Source organism: Diabrotica undecimpunctata, chromosome 3, assembly GCF_040954645.1.
Source record: "Diabrotica undecimpunctata isolate CICGRU chromosome 3, icDiaUnde3, whole genome shotgun sequence".
Classification (NCBI taxonomy): Eukaryota; Metazoa; Arthropoda; class Insecta; order Coleoptera; family Chrysomelidae; genus Diabrotica; species Diabrotica undecimpunctata.
Window position 1 is genome coordinate 83,948,226 of NC_092805.1, and position 23,707 is coordinate 83,971,932.

General features: G+C 31.3%; 1 protein-coding gene across 1 annotated transcript; it reads right to left on the reverse strand.

The window, feature by feature from the left end:
* Positions 1-1,681: 1,681 nt before the first annotated feature.
* Positions 1,682-19,589, reverse strand: LOC140435933 (uncharacterized). The gene is made up of 2 exons (XM_072524642.1): positions 19,393-19,589; positions 1,682-6,242 (listed from the first exon to the last, which is right to left on the reverse strand). Exons 1-2 carry the CDS (start codon positions 19,587-19,589, stop codon positions 1,682-1,684), a joined length of 4,758 nt encoding a protein of 1,585 aa, XP_072380743.1.
* Positions 19,590-23,707: the final 4,118 nt, after the last annotated feature.

The window sequence follows — 23,707 nt, forward strand, 5'->3', positions numbered from 1 at the left end:
TGTGAGATCTACTGCAGATTTAGCCTGACCAGGAGGGGAAATCCTTGTGGCAGATCCATCGTTTATAACAATCAAGTTTGGAAAATGATCTAAAGCATCCACCAAAACTCTGCCATTATGTGAACATACCGTGATGGGCATTAAAGTCGCCTCCTATTATGCAATCATGTTTTATTTGACTAAATAAATTTATGTAGTCTTGAGATTTCGCTCTAACATCGGAGGGTTTATATAGAGATACTATTGTCAGTTTTTCGTTACCAAGAATTATATTGATTCCACAAATTTTTGGATTAAAATTATGATTAAATTGAATGACTTTGTATATAATTTTATGTGAAATGAAAATTGCTACTCTCTCATAACCTTTATCTCTATTAACCGCAATGACGTTAAAGTTATTAAACTTAATGTTATCAGTAGGCTTATACCATGTTTCAGAAATTATTGCAATATCAAACTTTTCCTCCATTAAAATTTGGTAAAAAGAATTTTTGTTAGCTTTAAGAGATCTAGCGTTCCACTAAATAATCTTAAGATTTTGTTTAAAGGACATCTTTGAGTTTTTTTTTTGTTTCGTTAGGTTTTAAATATATTATCAACAATGTTTTTAATTTTATTTTCAAACTCTATACCTTCAAAATTGAAATTTCTATTTGATAATGGATTCTGTGAAAATTGGTGAAAAAAACTTGTTAATATGGTAATTAATTGATGTTTAAGTGTTGAAAAACCATTCTGCGGCTGTAGGGGAAAGGATGAGGTAGCTGGTTCGATGATTTAAAAGTAAATATTTGAAAAATTATAGTCCCACCTTCCTACATTTGGTAGATAAAAAATAAATAAAACCTCGAAGGACCAGCGACCATTAGGTCGCAAAATTGCGGATTAGTAATAATATAGTGGATAGTAAAAGTAGAATAATTTAAATAAGAATTAAGCTAGAAGTATTTTTATTGTATTATTTACATGCATAAATAGTAGAATCGGGATTGCCAACAAATCACCCTTTTTAATAATAATAAAAACATAAATGTTCATATAAAATGTTCTTAAACCGCTTAACTGTTTATATTAATAATTGTTCTTAAAGCTAAATACAATACATGCGATTTATAGAACAAGAAAGTTTATGGTTTGTTGAATATCCGGCAACCCTGTAATTTGTCGGACCGGCATTTATGAAATGTTGGCACATAAACTGTCGATTTTCTTCTTTATGAAAGAATAATTTCAGGTACTTACATATTAGATGCACAGACACTGAATTTACTATAGTTAACTATTTAATAAAATAAGTTACACTTGAAAACTGCTTCTATTTAAGAAGCGTGAGAAGAACTATTACTTGCTTCTATTTGAGAAGCTGAAAAAGTAAGTTTGACTTGCGTGCTTCTATTTGAGAAGGCAAAGACGAAGTGATTTTAAGGGTAGTTGGGTTTGAATATTTTGAATCTTAAGAACTGACAGGCGCAGAAGATACAATGCAGCAGAAAGAAGGCGTGTCATGCTGATTGAATGTCTTAAAATTAGTGAGATATATTAGTGAGAATAACAATCATTATTAAAATTATTATAGAAGGACAAACTATTGTAGAAAATATAATTAATTTTCTACATACTGGGGGGCGGGGAAAATTTAAAATATATACAATGATCGAAAAGACCGTTAAGAAAAGGTTTAATCAGAAATTGGAAGAGGTGCTAATTTTATTATGGGGCGAACATATTCACCTTCTGCTGTTTTTACACGTGCAGCGCGAACTTTACCATCCCTTCCAGTCAATAATTCCAATATTCTACCTAGTGGCCAATTTAAAGGAGGGCGATCTTCAGATTGTATGAGAACTAGCTGATTGATCGCCAAGTTTTGTTGGGGTAGTTGCCATTTGGGTCTATGCTGTAGACGGTGCAAATAATCCACAGACCATTTTCTCCAAAACTCTTGTTGGAGTTTGGAACACACTTTCCAATAAGAAAGCCGATTAGTAGGGGTCCTAGAAAGGTCCCTTTCTGGGTAAGAAATAAGGGGAGCTCCAATCAGAAAATGACCAGGAGTAAGAGGCAAGAGATCATTAGGATCGTTAGAAAGGGGATACAAGGGACGGCTATTTAATATGGCTTCAATTTGCACTAATAAAGTTGAAAGTTCTTCAAAAGTAAGGCAAGTATTGCTGAGCAATTTGGTCAAATGAAATTTAGCACTCTTTACAGCTGCTTCCCAGAGTCCGCCCCAATGTGGAGACCTGGGAGGGATTAATTTCCAGGTAATTTCAGTGGAAGAAAGAAAATTCTGAATTTCGTGATTATTTTCTTTGGATTTCAGAAATAAAGATAAGTCTCGTAATTGATTACGAGCTCCAATAAAATTGGTGCCATTATCAGAGTAAATTATTTGAGGATTTCCTCGACGACTAATAAATCGTTTTAATGAAGCAATAAAAGCTTCTGTGGACAAATTGGAGACAAGTTCTATATGAATAGCCTTGGTTACCATACATATAAAAATGGCTATATAAGCCTTAGTGGTAGGGGCCTTCCTTAATCTAGAGGAGCGAATCATAATAGGACCAGCAAAATCTATTCCGGTCTTAGAAAATGGACGTGCCTGTTGAACTCGATCCAAAGGCAAAGGGGACATTATCTGTGATGCAAATTGAGCATTAAATCTATGGCAAATAACACACTTTTTAATGATAGTTTTAATTCTTCGTATACCATTTAACGGCCAATATCGAAGACGAAAATTTCCAAGGACATTTTGAGCTCCACTGTGTCCTAAACGCATATGTTCCCGATTAATTAGTAGATCGACAACATGGTCATTTTCAGGGAGTAAAATGGGAAATTTCTGAGAAAAACTTAATTCGGTATATTCAAGTCGACCTCCTACACGGAGTATGCTATTTTCATCAAGGAAGATATTAAGAGGAAGTAATTTGGGAGTTGAAATAGACTTTCCCTCCTGTAATAGTTTGATTTCATTGGAAAAAGAATAAGCTTGAACCTGTTTTATAATAAAATCATGGGCATTCTGAAGCTCTTCTACTGTTAAGGGACTGCCAGAAATGTTTATCTTTTTAAATTTGAGAATCACTTTAAAACTAAAAGCGATTCCTTTTTGCATGCTAGAAAATTTCGAAAATTTTAAAAATATAGATTTCCAGAATTCTTCTGGCGATTCAATAATGGGAAATGATACTTGCATACATTCAGGTACTTCATTTAGAAGTTCAAAAGAATCAATGGAATCAAAATCATTGGTTTGAGATAAAAAGGGAGGACCATGAAACCAGAATTGACGAACATCAGATGAAAAATTTCCACGCGACAAATGATCAGCGGGATTTAACGGAGATCTAATATGTCGCCATGTGGTATTCCTACTATTATCACGAACAGTAAGGACTCGTTTTTTAACAAATGGAGATATCTCTAATTCAGACCTTTTAACCCATGTTAAGGCAACTAATGAATCGGACCATAAATTAATGGACTCAATTTTGATAGTATCATGCAAAATTTGTATAATCCGAGAAGATAGGATGGCAAGTAACTCCATAGAGCACAGCTCTAATTTAGGAATTGTAAGTTTGTTCTTTAATGGATTGACTCGGGACTTTGCGGCAATTAATCTTGAAGAGAAAGTATTATCATTATAGCTAACCACAAGGTACACACAGGCTCCATAGGCTAGTTGACTAGCATCACAAAAGCCATGTAAGGAAATGGAACATATGGTTTTGTTGTCAATTAAATATCTAGGTATAGACATATTGGAAATGTCAGATAACAAAGAAAGAAACTTTTTCCAACTTTGCAAAACAGAATCGTCAAAAATGGGCGTGTCCCAGGATATTTGGGATTGCCATAGTTTTTGCATAATAAGTTTTCCCTGCACGATTAGCGGATTGATCACACCCAGGGGGTCAAACACAGAAGAAATGAAAGATAAAATACTGCGTTTAGTTAAAACAGCAGGTTCTTGTATATTAGTAGTACGAATAAGTAAGAGGTCAGACAGAGGGTTCCATTTTAATCCTAGTATGTTACTAGGGGAGCCATTAATATTAAAATCAATTTCGTAGGACGAAGTTTGTGCTATCGTAGATAAAAATTCAGAAGAGTTAGATTGCCATTTATGAAGCTTAAATCCGTGTTTGCCCAAAATAGTATTAAGCTCCGAATATATTGTTTCTAGAGATGAAAAATCGTTAGTACCTGACAAAATATCGTCCATATAGGTTTGTCTAAGTAGAGCATACCGAGCATTAGGGAAGTTAGGATATCTCTCAGCGATATCCTTTAAGACACGCGTAGCCAAATACGGTGCACAATTTTGCCCAAAACTAAGACTTGAGAGTTGAATACAGGTGAAGAAATCAGAAGAATTTTCTCTCCATAAAAAATTTTGGAAATGACGTTGTGATGGATTTATATCTATAAATCTATACATCATTTGAATATCAGCACAAAGGACAAATTTGAAACAACGGAACCTACATAATATGTCAAAGAGATTGTCCTGTACTTGGTAACCTTTTGCAGTTAGGTCATTTAAGGACACTCCGGTATCAGTACGGGCGCTAAAGTCAAAAACTACTCTCACAGGCGTTGAACTGTGTTTACGTATTACAGCTCTGTGGGGGATAAAATATTTAAATTCATTAGTAGGATGATTGTAAAAAGATAAAGGGATTACTTGAGCGTGATTTAAAGTAAGATATTCATATATAACATTCTTATAGTTTTGAAATAAAACTGAATCACAATTGAATTTTTTCTCAAGAGAGATAAATCTTTGGCGTGCCATGCAAAAAGACTTCCCCAATTTTGTGGGCATATTTTCAAGGAAGGGCATATCGACCTGGTAACGACCTGACGGTAAAATAATAGTGGTGTTTTTGAATATTTGTTCTGCAAGTTCTTCGCTAGAACAATGATTTTTTGATAGTGGAATAGTTTCTAATTCCCAGAAACTTTCCATACGACGTGTCAACTCATCTTCTCTTTCGAATTGAACATCATTAGTTGTAATAAAAGAATGAGAAACATTATTTTGGTTTGAGGAAAAATTTAAGCGGCTCCTAGGTATAGGACCGGCGATAACGTAACCCAGATAAGTGTCAACTAAAGAGGGGGATCTAGGTCCCATATTAATAATATTAGATTTAAGTAAATTAAAATAAATACCAGCACCAAGAAGTAAATTTATAGGCCCAGTTTTAAAGAAAAATGGTTCGGCAAGTTCGGGTATTATATGTTCATGTAATTTTAGAACCTCAGGAGATATAGAAAATTGGGGAAGATTATTTGTTATTTTGTTTATAACAGAACAAGAAACGTTAAAACTAATTGATGGGTTAACAAGAGAACTAAATTGTATATCTAGCACTTCTCTACTTTTAGCACAATTGGTACTACCTAACCCAGAAATATTTACAAATTGTGTTCTAGAGGACAGCTGCAAATTTTTTGCAAAGGAGCTTTCAATGAGACTCATTTGACTAGCAGAATCTAATAGTGCTCTTGCCACCTTTTGTTGACCATTAGAGCATCTGATATTTACAAGAGCTGTAGGTAAAAGAACTATGTTATCAGAAATAGATACAGTATGGAGTGAAGCTTGCTGAGATGAGGGATCAGCATATTCAATAAATTCATTACTTACAGGGTTCATATTTGGAGACAAAGATTTATTTACAATATGTACATTAGATGGTTCTGTTCCATGATTGTTTCCTCTAAAACGAGAGGTCGTATTTATATTTGGAACGTGATTATGCGTCTGAGTACTAGGGGATGAGTTTGATTGATTATCAAAATGTAAATAAGTGTGGTGAGGTTTCCCACAAGTGGAGCATCTTTTTAAGGATTTACATTGCGGTATTGCATGAGTGTTACTAAGGCAATTTATGCAATATTTCTTAGATTTGACAAATTGATATCTTTCTAGGGGTTTCAAAGTTAAAAATTTCGAACATCCATAAATAAGATGATTAGACTCTTTACAATAAAAACAATTAGCACGGAAGTTGTAAGATTGACGTTGAAGGTTATTTACATTAGAAACTAATGAAACCTTATTTTTTCGGCTGTCAGTCTGTCTGAAATAAGATTTGGAAGAATTGGGTTCAAAGAGATTTAAATTTTCTAAAACGGATTGTCTTTTATTCAAAAATTCAAAAAATTCTTCCGCAGTAGGAATGATTCCTGTATCTCGCTCGCTCTCAAACGCTTTCCTAGAATTGAAGTCAAGTTTTTGTTCTAGCAAAAATATAATTAAACATTCAAATTTTATTTGAGGAGTATGACCTGTATTATTTATTAAATCGAAAGTTTTACGAGAAGTAATATAGAATTCCTTCAAATCATTTGCTGTGCTTTTTGATAAACTTTTTTGTTCTACCAAAGTTTGGTACAAAGAAATTAATAACTTAAAATTATCGTCATATGTCTTTTTTAAAATATCTAGAGCAACGTTTAAATTCTGATTAGTTAGGCTCAGACTGGAAATTAAATCTAAAGGAGGACCGCGCAGTAAGCTTTTTAGATAATAAAATTTTTCCCCGTCAGTTTTTAATTTAGAGTTATTCAGCACTACCGCTGAAAAAAGATCGAAAAATGAGGGCCATTCTTGAGCCAACCCTGTAAAAGGTTTAATGTTTATTTTTGGCAAAACAACATTAGAGGATTCAATAATATCACTATTGGATAATGTTTTCTTAAGTTTTTCAATATTGGATCCAAGTTGAGCAATAGCAATCTCGAAACGATGTGATACTAAATTTTCTGCATTTACTTCTACATCGCTAAAATCTTCAAGTGCAATTATATCACTTTGAAGATTTTTGTAACTTTCGTAGGTACTTAAAATATTTTGAAGTTTTACATTTAATATGCAGATTTCCTCCGATCCATCAAGATTTTTAATATAGGATTCGATCCTAGACAATTGAATTTTACAACCTTTACGTTTATTTTTTATAGCGGTTAGATCCATTTTAAAATACGAAAGAATTAAAAGCCACTAATCAGAAAATAAGGAATGCGCTACGCAACAAATATATGTAAATAGAATATAAGCAAACTGGTAAAATCCAAATTAATTATTAATAATCATTAAAAACCTACAAAATAATAGACAGAAAATAAAATATTACCAGTTAAAATGATAATATCAATAATATCACGAAAATCACAATGCAGATATCGATTATAAAAATAAAACAATAACAAACAGTTCAAAATATATAAAACGAAATATAAATACTCAATATATTATGTAGATAAATACTCAAATTCAGGTATGATCGTAAAAATGACTTCTTAAAACTACAAATAATATTCACGAAAACGTTTTAAAATAACCTTCAAACAAACATCAGGTAGTGTTTATTTACCAAACACCCCAAAAGGTTCGTAAGTAGGCAGGTAAAGATCTTTCGGCAAGACTTATAAAATCAGTCACTAAATGCCGATAAAGCTAATGTTTTTAACACAAACACAACAGATGGTGTAGAGATAAAGGAACTGGACCGTTAGTTCTGTTACTATCGCGTACTTAGGGTTGATGCAGTTTCAACAGGGTTGCCGGTTCGCAAAAATTTCTGGAAACCGAACACTCCCGATAAAGTTTTAAAATTATTTTGTCCGTTATAAAATCACTGTCACTGTTTTGAGTTTTTCATAAAATATTGTTCAGGTGCACTCAAAGGTGATTAGCGGCATAAGTTTAGAAATTGATAGAACAATTGTGAGCAAAAAGTAATAGAATAATTATGATAAAAATGTCATTTTGACAAATAAAGTGCTAGCTATTGAAAAGTAATAGAATTATTATTAGAGGAATGTCATTCTGACAAGAAATCCGGCTCGATAATGACCAAAACAAATGTAGGGGAAAGGATGAGGTAGCTGGTTCGATGATTTAAAAGTAAATATTTGAAAAATTATAGTCCCACCTTCCTACATTTGGTAGATAAAAAATAAATAAAACCTCGAAGGACCAGCGACCATTAGGTCGCAAAATTGTGGATTAGTAGTAATATAGTGGATAGTAAAGTTAAAAGTAGGATAATTAAAATAAGAATTAAGCTAGAAGTATTTTTATTGTATTATTTACATGCATAAATAGTAGAATCGGGATTGCCAACAAATCACCCTTTTAATAATAATAAAAACATAAATGTTCATATTAAATGTTCTTAAACCGCACAACTGTTTATATTAATAATTCTTAAAGCTAAATACATACGATTTATAGAACAAGAAAGTTTATAGTTTGTTGAATATCCGGCAACCCTGTAATTTTTCGGACCGGCATTCATGAAATGTTGGCACACAAACTGTCGATTTTCTTCTTTATGAAAGAATAATTTCAGGTACTTACATATTAGATGCACAGACACTGAATTTACTATAGTTAACTATTTAATAAAATAAGTTACACTTGAAAACTGCTTCTATTTAAGAAGCGTGAGAAGAACTATTACTTGCTTCTATTTGAGAAGCTGAAAAAGTAAGTTTGACTTGCGTGCTTCTATTTGAGAAGGCAAAGACGAAGTGATTTTAAGGGTAGTTGGGTTTGAATATTTTGAATCTTAAGAACTGACAGGCGCAGAAGATACAATGCAGCAGAAAGAAGGCGTGTCATGCTGATTGAATGTCTTAAAATTAGTGAGATATATTAGTGAGAATAACAATCATTATTAAAATTATTCTAGAAGGACAAACTATTGTAGAAAATATAATTAATTTTCTACAGCGGCTCTTTTCCAAACAGAAAGACCGGTCCTGCACAAAAGCTAGTATTATATTCTCGTCTATTTCTTTATCCAAAACAGGACGTATTTCTTAAGTAGTCCACTACTTTTTAGAAACTTTGGCCACCTTCAGAAATGATCTATTAAGTTTTACTAAATCGATTTTCATGTACAACTAATTTATTACAAAATCGTATTTAAATTAGTAAGGCGACAATAATAAATACAACTGACCGTTTCCACTAAACAGACTTGAGTTTCAAAACACGCGGAAACCCTTTGATTTCACTCCTCCCGAGCGAGACAAAAAACAAAACAAAATACACCAGTCTTCAAAATTTTTGCTAAAAGTTGCTGTTTTATTTTATTCGACACTAGTTTGTGTTTTTTATTTGGTTTTTCTGTTTGGGGGAAAACCGTCATGATGGCTGACTGCAAAGCTCACTTCATACTTTGCACATGAACAGAAAAGGATTCGTTACATTAATATGTTACGTTTTCTAGAGGTTATATTAAATTGGTGCAGCATACTTTGTAAATTATCTTGCGTTGTATTGCGTTGTCCGCATAGCAGATTATTTTAAGTTGTTTTTTTTTTCAATAGAGTCAGTCAGTTAGTTCTTCTTCTACTTTTACTTTTATTGTGTTGTTTTGGTAAATATTTTCAATCGTTTTGATTATTCCTACATGTATCTCCATTGAGTATAATAAATGGATAACGTCCTTTAATTTGACCCTGTCAAATACCTTTTTAAAGTCCACGAAACATAGATATGGCGGTTTGTTGTATTCTAATACCTTCTTTTGCACTTGCCTCATTATAAATATAGCGTTGGTGCATGACTTTAATACTTGTTGTTCTTCTGCTACTGTTATAATTTCATTTAGTTTATTTATTATTACTTTGATTGTTAATTGAAGTGTTGTTTAATAAATTAGTTGTTCTGTAATTTTTCGGGTTCAATTTGTTTTGCTTTTTGGAGAGATGTATTAGGATACTTTACCTCCATTCTTGTGGTATCATGTTTTGTTCTATTATTTTTTTTTTATTATTTTTATTGTTTTTTATTAGTTTTAATAGTTGTTTGATCAGATCTGGTTCTGCATACTTAAGGAGTTCATTCAGTATTCTGTCCTCTCCTGGTGATTTTTAATTTTTTACTTCTTTAATGCTTCCTTTACCTCTTCCACTCCAATATTTATTTCTTAGTTTGTTGTCATCTCTGATCTTGTTGGTTCATTATCGTCACCTTTAGCAGAGGAATCAAACGTGGTCGGCCCCTGTCCTCTGATCATTCTTCATACTTCTTTTTGTGTTCCGTAGAAGTCGGGTTCCGTTTATTTTGAGAAGCTCTGCTAGTGTTCCCTTTTTATTTGTCTGACCAAAGCATTCGTTTTTTTTTCTTATTCGTTTATAGGGGTTGTATACTTGTTTTGTTTATTTTGTTCGGTGTTGCAAAAAGGCTTTCTTCTTTTATTCCCTTTTTGTCTTCACTTCCTCTTTAAACCATGGTGTTTTCTTTTTTGATATGTTAGTGTTCGTCACTCTCCTTTCCTCTCTCCAATTGATACAGTTGCTACGTTAATTATGTTATTTTGTATTTAACATTTTATTTTCAGCCATCTAAAAGTTCATTTGAAGTAGTTCATTTACTTTAGGTTACTGAGGTCTATTAAAGCATGTTTTTGTAAGGTTCCGAAACTAATTTCTTGTGGCATGTCTAATTTAAATATTACGAGATTAAGCCACAAGTATTTATTGTAATGAAAATTGCATTTTTAACTAATTAGTATTTGACGTTTCGATTTCCACTCCGGAAATTGTTTTTAAGAAAGATTATTTTAAAAACTGTGCGAAAATGTATTATTAACCAAGTTGTTATTAGGCTATGTCTTTTCAAATTTGATGGCTTGAAATGCTTGGCCTCGATCTTGTAGGCAACAGCATACTTATGGTTGAAAAAATCTGAGGGTGAGGTTTTTACCCCCTAGAAATATCAAATTCTGACTGGTTTGTGTGTTTTTGTGTTATACGTTGTGGTATATGTTGTACGTAAGTTGTGTTACCTAAGATTGTGTTAAATAGTTAGCACTGTGTCTAACACTGTGTTAGAATGTCATGTATTGTTTGTTGCATATGTATTGCGTATGAATTAAAGGTAATGTTTCCCTGATTTCCTATTACTCCGCTATTGTTGGTATCTTCTTATTATTGTCTTCTTCTTTCAATATTGACAACCAAAGCCTGCTCCATTCTGCTGATGGATTTGCTACACATTTTGCTTCGTTAAGTAGGATGAGAACTGCTTCTTTGACTTTTCCCTTTTTATGTCTGTTTGTATCATGATTATTGATTTATCTTTCCTTTGTACTCTGTACTAATTGTCCCATGCATATCTGGCATTTGTCTCTGTTCTTGATGTATATTTCATGGTCGTTTATCCTAAGACTTAGTGGTCTTGCAGTTTCTTCCAGGTAGAAATTGTTGCATTCACAGAGTTTTTATACATGCAGTTTTTTATCTATCTTGCATGTAGTTGGGTTTATTTTTGGACAAGATAGATCCAGAATCAATCAACATTTTAATCGCTTTATTTTTTATAAATGCATCTAAAAATATTAAATTTGAATTAGAGTTTTGTCTTTCGTTCCCCGCCAACTGTATAAACTCTCTCGGATGACAAAATATACCAAAAAGTTTTTTATGTTTATTTAGAAGATACTTTCTTGAAAATCCTGTCTGGGTTCACTGCATCCATCTTCTTCCTCTCGTTCTACGGATACATGGTTCATTTCTGTTCTGTTTTGTCTTTGGAAGCTTTGGTTGTTTCTCTCGTCCCTTTGTTCGTTAATATTCCTATTCGAATGATTTTATGCAACTCTGTTCCTATTGTTCCTTTCATATGTTCTGTTTTGTGTGCCGTTTCTGTTATCGTAACTTTGTTGTCTATTGTAATTGTTGTAATTTCTCGGCCTATATTCGTTTGTTGTTCTGGGATATCGGTTTCTCTGGTGATAATTTCATTAATCTCTTCTATCTGTTGTATCATTTCTCTTTTTATCTCCTCTACATATCCTTTAATTTTCTAATTTAATTCATCCTTCCATTTTTTGTGACTGGAGTTGCATTAGTTGTAATATTTTATCTATTCCTGATGATTCTTTTCTCTCCTCAACTATTGTAACATTTCCTTCATTATTCGACCCTTCTTCCAAAATTGTTTCATCTTCTCTGTTATCCTCCTTCCTTTCCTGCATTTTGCTTTGCCTCCTTGTGACAGACATGCTATTTCTTTTTGTCACTCTTTTTGTCCCCATCAAATGTGAATTTTATCACACTCTATATGTTGCAGACACGACACTTATCTCTCCCCAAATGTAATAAATTTTCACGACAAATATCAGAAATACGAATAGTAAAATAATATTAAACATACGATTGGTAAAATAAAATCAAATAATTCAAAGCAATAAATATTCAATAAATACGATCACTCAATAAATCTAATTTTTGTCAAATGGAAAATTGTCAAAATAATTTAAAATTCAAAATTCATTCAAAATCACCTGACCACCTGTAATTATTCCGTCTCTCTTTCCCTATCATCAAATGTAAAGCTTGCGATATTTTAAAGCCCTTACGTTGGGTTGCCAATTAATGTGATATCAAGTATTTTAATTTTAAAACTTTACAAAAAATATATATAAAACATTATTTAAATTTTTGATTTATGATTTATATCACGCCTTTCAATTTTGGTATCTCAGGTTTTACTCGTGCTTCAATATCTATACTTTACAGCTGATGGGTTAGGTCCAAAGAATAACGGAATAAAACAACATAATATGACATGAAAATAATGTAATAAAATAAACTGATTAAAATACCTCCAAAAATTATTAGCATACAATGTTTATCAAACAAAATTCGTTCTACGTACGCGAACCTTCAATAATGCATGGATAATATAATACAATTACAATCTAAAATCCAGCTTATTATTCTACATAAACAAATCAAGTAATATTCAATGTCCTTCTTAATGCAATTTTGGTATATCGATTGTACCAAGAAAAATTTGTATGAATTATCCAATTCTCTCCACAGCTCCGTGTCCCCTCTCAGAACAAATTTGATCTCCTTCAACTATCGACAACTTATTCACACGTTACTAATATGATATAATAATATTTGACCCAAAATTCTCAAATTAAATAAATTATGAATGTTTCTCCGTTGAAACGCTTCCTCTGCCTTGAGTTGTCCAATTCCTCGTTCTATGCAAAATTAACTATCAGTTCTCAGCAGCCTCCTATGTAATTGGCAATATTAAACAAGATATTGCAATTTAGTGTCTTCAATGCTCTCCTTCGAATGCACGTACCTTTCCAATGATGCCAGCTTCTTTTCCTCTCGCCAAACTTAATCTCGTACCGTCGGACACATTTACTTCACCAACTCACAACTTATTCTTTATCATTTATTACCCCTGGAGACCACCTCGAAAACCAATCATTCACTTTAAGAAACTGGAACTAACTACCTATCTCATCTCATCTATCCATCCAACCAACCTCTCATTATATACACTCATCTCACCACTTTCCAAATTCTCGGCCAATCAGAAATTTGCATACCACACCCCACATAAAATCAGAAATACCTACAAACTTTCCTAATTCATATTATTTCTACAAGGACACTTAATTTCTACTGGGTATTTACAGATTCCGAAAACCCATTTGCTTATTAACTATTTTTATTGTCCTGGTTATGGCCCAAACCCGGATTATGGAACACTTTATGGCTTATCCCGCACTATCCACTTGTAACATTTATACAAAAGATTATTTATGACTAAGATTACCTTTGGTTAATTCCAGTCAGTTCGGAGTATTTTTACTTTCATTAATCTCTGAAATATTGATTTCGTCGTACATTTAACATTTTTACTCTTTAATTTTGAATACCACAACAATATATATATATATATATATATATATATATATATATATATATATATATATATATATATATATATATATATATCCTCTAAAATAACAGCTGAACTGGTAGATGAAAAAGGGGGGTTGAGGTTAATTGGGTATACAGCTGATTAAAAGCCAAGTGTACTCTGTTTAACAATTCATTATATTTCGCCAATTTTCATTGGCATCATCAGATGAGAGCTACAATTATTTAAAACATGGTAAAATACATATACATATATATATACATATACATATATATATATATATATATATATATATATATATATATATATATATATATATATATATATATATATATTGTTATGAAATTAAAGCTCCTAAACAGTTTTTTTATATGAATAGTATGAACATAAAACAAAATGACAATATTGAATATACCACATACATATTTAACTCAAACAATTGTATCATTGTTGTTAATTTAATAGTTGAAACTAGATTCAACAATAAGAAAGAAACTAAAAGCAAAAATAAGCAGAATTCACAGACATGTAACAAACCAATAACGACTATATTGTATCACCAGATTTAATTAATGTTTTCAAAATAATTTTATTATTATTATAATTAAAACCAGTTGGTTTATTATAAACAAATTTAGCATAATAGAAATAAGATTCTTTTAATACGTGAGTTATTATAGCCACTGAGCTATAGTTGGTTGATAAACACTTTTCAATTAAAAAAAAATATATATAAAAAATTTAACCAAAAACAATTGTTGATCATGAAATTGATTATGATTTAAACTTAAGTTATTGTTCGTTATATATATTATATTATTTATGTAAGAGATACTTACAGAATAAGCCAATATAGCCACAACATAAAGATACAAAAAGCAAATATCAAACCACTTCGGATCGAGTGGAAATAAAAACCATTAATTTGTATTTATTAATTAATTTCATTTTTTATTATAATCCAAATTCTAATATATACAAGTCAATAGAATCTTCAACAGTCCTAAAACAGATAAAATATTTAAGTCATTTATTCACAAAGTAAGAAGTTTCAATTTGTTAGTAAACATACAGTTAACATGGATAGAGCTCGGAAAATAAAACGTGTTAGGAGGTGAAATAGGATATAGCTCATAAATAAGAGTTCAGAATGATATAATCTTTAATGGACAGGTAATCTGAAGACAATTCTCAGTGATTCAATATCAAAAGTGCTTTCAGATAGTTTTAAAATTAAATAAAAGCAAAATAAAAGCAACTAATTCATGTTAAAATTGGTGTATGTCAAATTTGTTAGTAAAAATTTTAATATTTAAATTATCATTTGTTGTAGAAATTATATGTCAAAAGAAAGCTTAAATTCTCTAGTATTTGTTTCAATTCATTTCAAAAGTCAATATAGTTCTCAAGATTTAACAATTTATTAAAATTTAAAATATTTTTATTTTAATCATAAATATCAAAAATATCCAAAAATCCTGTCAGATCTTTAAAAACATTGTCAAAATGCTTGGAGATCTGGTAAGCAATGAAAAATAAGAAGATAGAAAATCAATAGTTACGAAGAGGTCCAGAAAATTTTTGATTTTTCAGCAGTCACAATTTTTCAAAAGTATTTTAAAAACCTTGAAAAAGTCCTGAATTATAACAAAGTATATTCAAATTACCTTGCCGATAAGAAAACCATCGTTTCTGATCAAATTTCAGCAGAGCCTGCAGATTAACAGTACATTTTCCGATAAGGGAATTGTTAGCAGCCATCATAAAGAGGTCAACAGTTACCAGAAAGGTGAGTTTTTTCCACTCATTTGAATTCTCGCTGAATAAAGAGACCGTTTGGTGTTTATTTTTGACTGAAGATCATTTAAAATTTATTTTGGGTACTTATAATTATTTCTCAACCATTGGAGAGATAATTCTGATAGTTTGCACAGAGAACATTATTTTATATCACAATTTTGCGGCCTTAATCCATTAGAAGACGTCACTGAAAGATGCAATCTTTGTTATTGAAGATTTCCATAAAATTTTCAGAGAAGGGATTATCTGAAAGACGAAAGTGAACTTTAATAAAGTTAAACGCAAGTTTTGAAATTTCTTTAGAAATAATCTTACCTTTTTTAAAACAGCCTATATCATTCTAAATCATCTTTGTGTTAGAAAAAAATTAATTTGAAGTCAAGTTCACAAAAATTTTATTATCGCTTTTGTAATATTAACCAAATATAATTCGCCGTTTCTTTTGCTTCCTAAAATCATTAAACAAAACAGTTAATCGATATTAAACTAAAAATTGAAGGATTAGAGAGATATCGCAAGTGCATTTTTATCGCACGCTAATAGCGGAATACGCTATTTTGACATGTACGCAAGCGCAGAGTGAATGTTACGTTAATAACGGATAGGGGCTTCCGCTATTTGGGTCGAAATAAGGGGTGGTAATTACGTTAAACGATAATTTGACATTTCGCATAAAACATAAAAATATTTGATAGAATACAAATTTAGAAACTAAAAACTGTGACTGTGGATCAAGTGGATGATCTTGTTTGGCAATCTAACCTTATCTATGTTGTTTGGTTTGTTTTAAGAAACACGTGTGTTCTTATTTTGTTTAGAGAAGTTTTATGCATTGACATTGACTATTGGTTAAATCATTAAAATTAAAGTGCACGTCTACCTGCTCAATATCTTCTCCTTGTAGCAAATTAACAAGAATTAAGTCTTCAACTTCGTTATCATCAACACCAGCTATTATTGCTGCATCAATTTCCAAATCCATTATTCAATAAAAAAAAAACAGTTAAGTACAAGTAGTTATATTCGAGTATGGCTATGACTAACATTAATTTCTAGGTTACAGTTAATGCCAAACGTCGGTTGTCATAATACCGTTAAGTCTTATCGTACCCCCCAGAACAATTTGCGATAACTCTCTTGATACCTGTGTTTCAACAGACCGTTATCCGTTATTTACGTCTCAATACGGTATTAACGTTTGACGTTGCGATATCTCTCTATTATAAACCTTTGTTTTCGCTCTAAAAAGATAGTGAGTGAGGTTATAAATACTTTGACAAACAAACACGTATTAGAACAAGTATTTCTTGTTGCAACTTCACAAAGCACTAATTTCATATACTTACTTCAATATTGTATTACGTCATAAATCTAAATCCATTCATATTAGTATTAAACGGTTAAGTATCGGCTTATTTATTGGAAGAATCTTAAATAATTTTTTATTATATATTATACAAGATATCGTTGTGTAATATTTAATTGATCACTTGTGAATAATTGCACAGTACATTAAAAATAAAACTTCTTGTGTGGTGAATTTTTTTGCTTTATATAATTTTGTATTTCTTTATCAAGCACTACAGGTCACAGAACTCGCTTGAGGTAAGAGTCTGCATGTTCTAAGACAAATAAGAAAAAAAAATTCAAATTCAAAATACAGCACGTTTCTTTCTATACTTTAGATAAACAAACGAAATTTTCTTTTATCAATAATAGAAAAGATTCACTTTGCATAAAAAAAAGCAGTATCCTGTGAGATTTAAAGAATACAAGGTGAGTAGAATAAATGTTTGTCAAATTTTTTATATTTTCAGGCGTTCAAAATTTTTTTTATTAAAAGCATTTCTAAATTTATCAATATTACAAATTAATCAACTTAAAAAAAAATTATTTTTATCTTCATAAAGCTAGCCGGTAAATAAGAGCAACTTATAGTTTTCTTACATCGCATTCACATATCATAACAATATATATATATATATATATATATATATATATATATATATATATATATATATATATATATGTATATATATATATATATATATATATATATATATATATATATATATATATATATATATATATATATATCGAGAAAAGGAGTACGACCGTCAATCCAAAATAAACTAAGGTACACTCGAAGAGTGGTGGGTTTTTCGGTCAAAGTGGAGAAATAAAAGACAAAGAAGGTGGCTACTTCATCTATTTATTGAAGACGTTTCGCTTTCTGCTCAGAAAGCATCATCAGTTCATCTAAAAAGAACAATATGAAACCAAAAAACATCAAGGAGAAATTACAACAAAAGTGTGTTACCTTACAAAGACATGTAGCAGTCAATGATGTTAAAAATATGAAAAAAAATTACGAAACTGGACTCTGACTAACTCTGAATGTCCAGTTTCGTAAATTTTTTTCATATTTTTAACATCATTGACTGCTACATGTCCTTGTAAGGTAACACACTTTTGTTGTAATTTCTCCTTGGATGTTTTTTGGTTTCATATTGTTCTTTTTAGATGAACTGATGATGCTTTCTGAGCAGAAAGCGAAACGTCTTCAATAAATAGATGAAGTAGCCACCTTCTTTGTCTTTTATTTCTCCACTTTGACCGAAAAACCCACCACTCTTTGAGTGTACCTTAGTTTATATATATATATATATATATATATATATATATATATATATATATATATATATATATATATATATATGTATTCAGGGATTCTGCAGTATTCACTGCCTTCCCTCGCTTAATCGTTTCCTTCTCTCTCTGTTGTCTCATTCTCCATCGTTTAGGCCTCTCTTACTCATGGCGTCGTCTACAGGCAGGCATTCCATCTCTGTTGCTACTATTTTACTGTTGTTTTTCTTGTTTATGATCCAATTTTTAGCACCATATGTCATAATACTTCGCACTAATGTTTTATAAATCTGTGTTTTTGTCTTCATATTTAGGTGTCTATCCCACGATACATGAAGTTGTCGGATTGTTGTTCTTGTTTGTCCTAATCTTTGTGTAATTTTTTCCTTTGTTGTTTTTAGTGATTATAAACCCCAAGTATTTAAATTTATCATTTTCTTTTATTGTTACGTTGTCATAAATCTGCCTTTTTCACTTGTAGATAGGTACTCTGTTTTCGCGAGGTTAATATCTAGGCCAGCCTTGGTATATTCTTCTTGTAGTTTCTTCATCATATAGCTGAGGTCGTCTTGGTCCTGTGCAATCACTACTTGATCGTCTGCAAAGCTTAACGTATATAGGTATTCGTTCCGTACCGGTACTACCATAACTTCGCATTTTCTTTACCATGTAATATCATTTGTCACTTTTATATACTTTGTTTTATCGGTATTATTCTGTCGCTCATTTATCTTGTTACTGCTTCTAATACCGTTAACAAATAGTTCCTTTTGTTGTTATTTCAGATCCTCTCATAGTTTTTTCTAGGGCAATGTTAAAGAGAAAGCTAATGGACTATCTCCTGGTTGAAGTCCTATCTGTGTCTGTAAAATTCGTGATATTTTGTTCTGCACGCTAACCTTACACTTGACTATTAAAAGTTTGCTTTCAGCAATTTTACTGAGTGTACTGGGATATAAAATTCTAAGACAGGTTTTTATAGTGCATTACTTTCTATACCATTATGAGCATATCTAAAATCTACAAACAGCTGGTGAGTATGAATTCCATACTAAGTATATATTTTTTATAAAGCTTGTCTTAGAAACAATATTGGATGGATCGTTTATGTTTCTTTGCAAGACTCACACTGTTATTTGGTTATTATGTTTTCACGATATCCCAATAGTCGATTGTAAAGAATGTAGGCCAATATTATGTACGTCACGTTTAGGAGGGTAATTCCACTGTAGTTGTCACTGATCGTTTGATCTCCTTTCTTGTGAATAGGTACAATTTTACCTATGCCTACGTTCCAGTCTTCTGGTAGATTTACCTGCTTCCACATAAATTCTACCAGCCTACATGTACAATACGCCAGATTTTTTGTGCCATCTTTTAAAGGCTCAGAATCTCTCATGTGAGCTGCATAGTTACTTTGTCAGATGCGTATGGCTCGCTGGTGAGCTATAAGCTTGTTCAAAATAAACAAGTTAGTATTTCAACAACATTAGAGGTACGTATTTGTGAATCTGTGAGCGTGTTGTTTAGAATATAACCTACCTAAAACTATTAGCCCTTTTAAGTTTTTCTTTATTTTTAAACTAAATAAGGATAATGATGTGGCAGGCCGGAAGAGCATACAGATGATGAGGAATGTAATATAGGTAATTGATTTTTATGGTACTTTGTTACACAAAAAATGTTATAGGTGCAATTGATGATATATCCATTCAAGAGTCGAAGGTTACAAATGATGTTATTGATGTTATTGGTATTTCGCCGTGGTCCGATATGTCGGGGGAAATGAAAAAGTTCCATTAACTAAAAACAAGCAACTTCTACTAACAATTCCAGGCAATAAGGAACCTATCGATTTTTTTAGATTTATTGTTGATGATGAACTAGTAAATTTATTTGTTGGGGAAACAAATGTTATGTTGAAGAGCTTTTTTGTTCGGAAGGAATTACTTAGAAGTCCAGAGTTATACTACGGAAACCTGTTACATTTGAAGAAATGTTGACTTTCTTAGCACTAGTGTTGCACACAGGAACAATAAAGTAAAGTATATTACAAGATTACTGGAAAGGTCACTATCTACTAAATATAAAATGCTTCGCTGTGCACATGAGTCGTGACAAATTTCTATTAATCATGCGATGTCTAGATTTTACCAGAAATGACCAACAAAATTCGACAGATTGTCTGATAAAAATTAAACCAATTTTTCAACAGAAAGATGAGAGCTATTTATTATGCCGGAAATTTTTTTTCTCTGGATGGGTCAATGGTACTATGGCGTGGGCATTTGATTTTTCGCCAGTACATCAAAAACAAACGCCATAAATATGAAATAAAGTTATACATGTTAACTGAACCAAACAGTTCAATTTTAAAAACTTTGGTGTATACTGGAGCAGCCGAAAATATGGGAGGGAAAGGTCATACAAGTAAAGTGGTTCAGTATCTATTGGAGGACTATCTAGATTTTGGACATAGTGTCTACATGGACAACTTTTGTAATTCGTATGAGTTAGCCCAGTATTTAACCACACGAAGTACACACTGCACTGACACCCTCAATGTCAAACAAAAAGAAAATCCTAGAGGAGTAATAGCACAAATTAAGGAAGGTGAAACAATTGCGGCCTACTGTAATACCATATTGGTAGGAAAATGGAAAAACAAAAAAGACGTTTTGTATATATCCAACGAATTTGGAAACGACATGATTAAGTATATAGACAAAAGACAACAAACGAAGAGCAAACCTGCTTCCATAATATTTCATTACAATAAGCATATAGCAGTAGTTGACCGACAAGATCAATAGAGTTCTTACTACTCCTGTGATAAAAAGACGTTTAGGTGGTATAAAAAATTAGGCATACATTTCCTTCAACTAATGCTATTAAATTCACATATGTTATACAATGAGTACTGAAGTGATAAAATGTCACTCTATGATTTTCGATTATCGATTATTACCTCGCTTTTACCAAATCAACAAAATAAAATTGTTACAAACAACAAAGCACCACATATTATTACTAAAATTTCTGCAGTAAGTTATGTGCCGGCAAAACACACAGAAAACGCTGTAGGCAATATTCAAAAAATAACTTATGAAAACAAACAATATATAATTGTGAAAACTGTCCGGAAAAACCTGTGCTTTACTGATTTTCATGCTTAGAGTCAAGTTTTTATGCAATTTTTTTGTTATGCAATTGTTATAATTTAGTTTGTTTGACGTTATGAATTTTTTAGTTTTTTGAATTATAAAAAATATTTTTAAACTATTTTGACTGGAAAACTGTTATGTTTTTTGTGTAATATATAGATATCCTTATTTTAGTTGACTTTTTTTTATTTGTTGACAAAAATAGAAACCAAATTTGTAATACTCACATGAGCGCCAGTCAGCACATAGCAAGAAAATAATACAAGGGTGCGCATGGCGCACATGTGAGTCGCAAGACAAAAATTAGTTAATACCCTGTACATATCATTTTAAATATTAACACTGTCCTCCTAACAACAAATACATAAGCATTTTTTATGCCGCACCAGGCCTACATTATCACTAAAAAGTGCGCAGTAAAAGTGTTAATTAGCTTAATTTTCTTTCAATTTTTTATTGCTTGGACGACTTTTTCCTCAGTTAGACCTTTGATTTGAATTTCTGCTTCTTGCAACCCTATCGTAGTTCAAAGCAATTACCATTTAAATGGGAATAAGAAATACTTGAAGTCTAAAATAAGTTTATTGACGTTTCAATTTCCATTTCGGAAATCGTTCTCAAAATACAAACAATAAATTAAACAAATTTTGTTTTTTGTTACTTAGTGAAAAATTGATTTAATAATTTAATTTTATCTGCATCATTTGTATTGACAATTTAGACATATACTATGCATTTTAAAGTAGACGACTTTAAAATGATATTGCCAGTATTGCTTAGTTGAGTTCCTGGGACGACTTTATTGTAAGATTCATTCGATTACATGAAATCAACGTTAACTTGAGAATATTCGTCAGAAAAATAATAGCATGTAATTCGTTTGTAGAAAACAACCACATCCTATGATGACAGTAAAATTCTCCTGTTAGTGATTCCATTGCAAATCGAGCGGAAAAAGAACAGGAAAAAACCTCATAATATTATCTCGGCATGGTAAGTATTTGGTTTTACATTTAGTTTACTCTCAGTAAACACCAAACTGTGATTTTATATGTATGTTATTTAAAATACAAAAATGATGTATTAGCAAGTCAGTAACATATCCTCGATATGTTACTGACTTGCTAATAGTGGTATTTTCCTTTTATTATCTTCCTCTTTTAATATAGGTAACCAGATTCAACTGCATTCTGCCGAGAAATTTGCGACACAATTGGTCTCATTTAGCATAATTAAAGCCGCTTCTTTGATTTCTCTCTTTTTACCATCTGTTTCTTTAGGACTATACTTAAATCGTTCCATTGAACCCTGTGTTCATTTTCCCATGCGTGTTAACATATTATTTGAGATCTACCAAATTTTCTATTTTTAATATAAGATAAGATGTTCACTTACTCTAATATTTATTGGTCTTGATGTTGTACCTAAATAAAACTGATCGCATTCACAAGGTTGGAAGTATTTTATAAATACAATTCTTTATTCTTTTATATTCATTGTTAGGGCTAGTTTTAGATAAAAAGATCTCAATTTGTTTGTTGTTTAGAATGTTGTTGAAATGTTGAATTTATTTCCTATCATTTTAAGTTTTTCTGATAATCCTTGTATGGTATTGTTATTTTCCTCGTATTATTTCTTCTGTATCATGTAGGATCTCGTTCTAGGTTATTGTGTTCTATTCGGTCGATTGTTAAAAATTCCTCATTTATAAACGATAAAGGATAATCATTTTTTAATAAAACAGATGTTAACAAATATTTCTCCTCTAAGAACGAGTTTTCGTTAGAACAAGTAATTTACGATTGATAATCCAGGTTTTAATTCCTTTTTGTTCTGGTAAACCCCCTATACAATTTTCGCGCTTCTATTTGTGTGTTTAACTTGTCTAGTTCTTTCAGTTGATTTTCTGTATGCCGTTTCTTCTTTATACTCAATTCGTTTTTGGTCTCGTCTCAGCTTCGTATACTTTTTCTCTACTTGTCTCGTTCTTCATCTTTGGAGTGAGTTTTATATACGCTTGATTTTTTCTTTGCCTTGCCTGTACATATTCTTCATCGTACCAGTCTCACCTAATTTTTTTCACGCTTTTGTATTCCAATCACTGTAGTTGCTATCTTTTCCAATATGGTTCTATTATTACATTTCCGAAGTCGGAAACGAATTTCCGAATAAAAAGGTTTCTCCTCTTGGGAACCGTGAAATATCGGATACTGTCGGATAAACTGTTTTTACTAAAATTTTGAAATTTTTGTGTAACATGCAAATTAATTTCGTTAGAAGACACTCTGTATAACCAATTTCGCGATCACCAAACAATCGTTCATTATACAACTCTTGTTTTCCGGTGTACTAC

Excerpts from the sequence above, each read along its gene's own strand:
- LOC140435933 (XM_072524642.1), bottom strand. The coding sequence starts at position 19,589 with ATGAGAGATTCTGAGCCTTTAAAAGATGGCACAAAAAATCTGGCGTAT. Across the intron at positions 6,243-19,392 it reads ATTACCCTCCTAAACGTGAC|GAAAGCGTTTGAGAGCGAGC; the intron begins GTACATAATATT and ends CTTCAATTCTAG.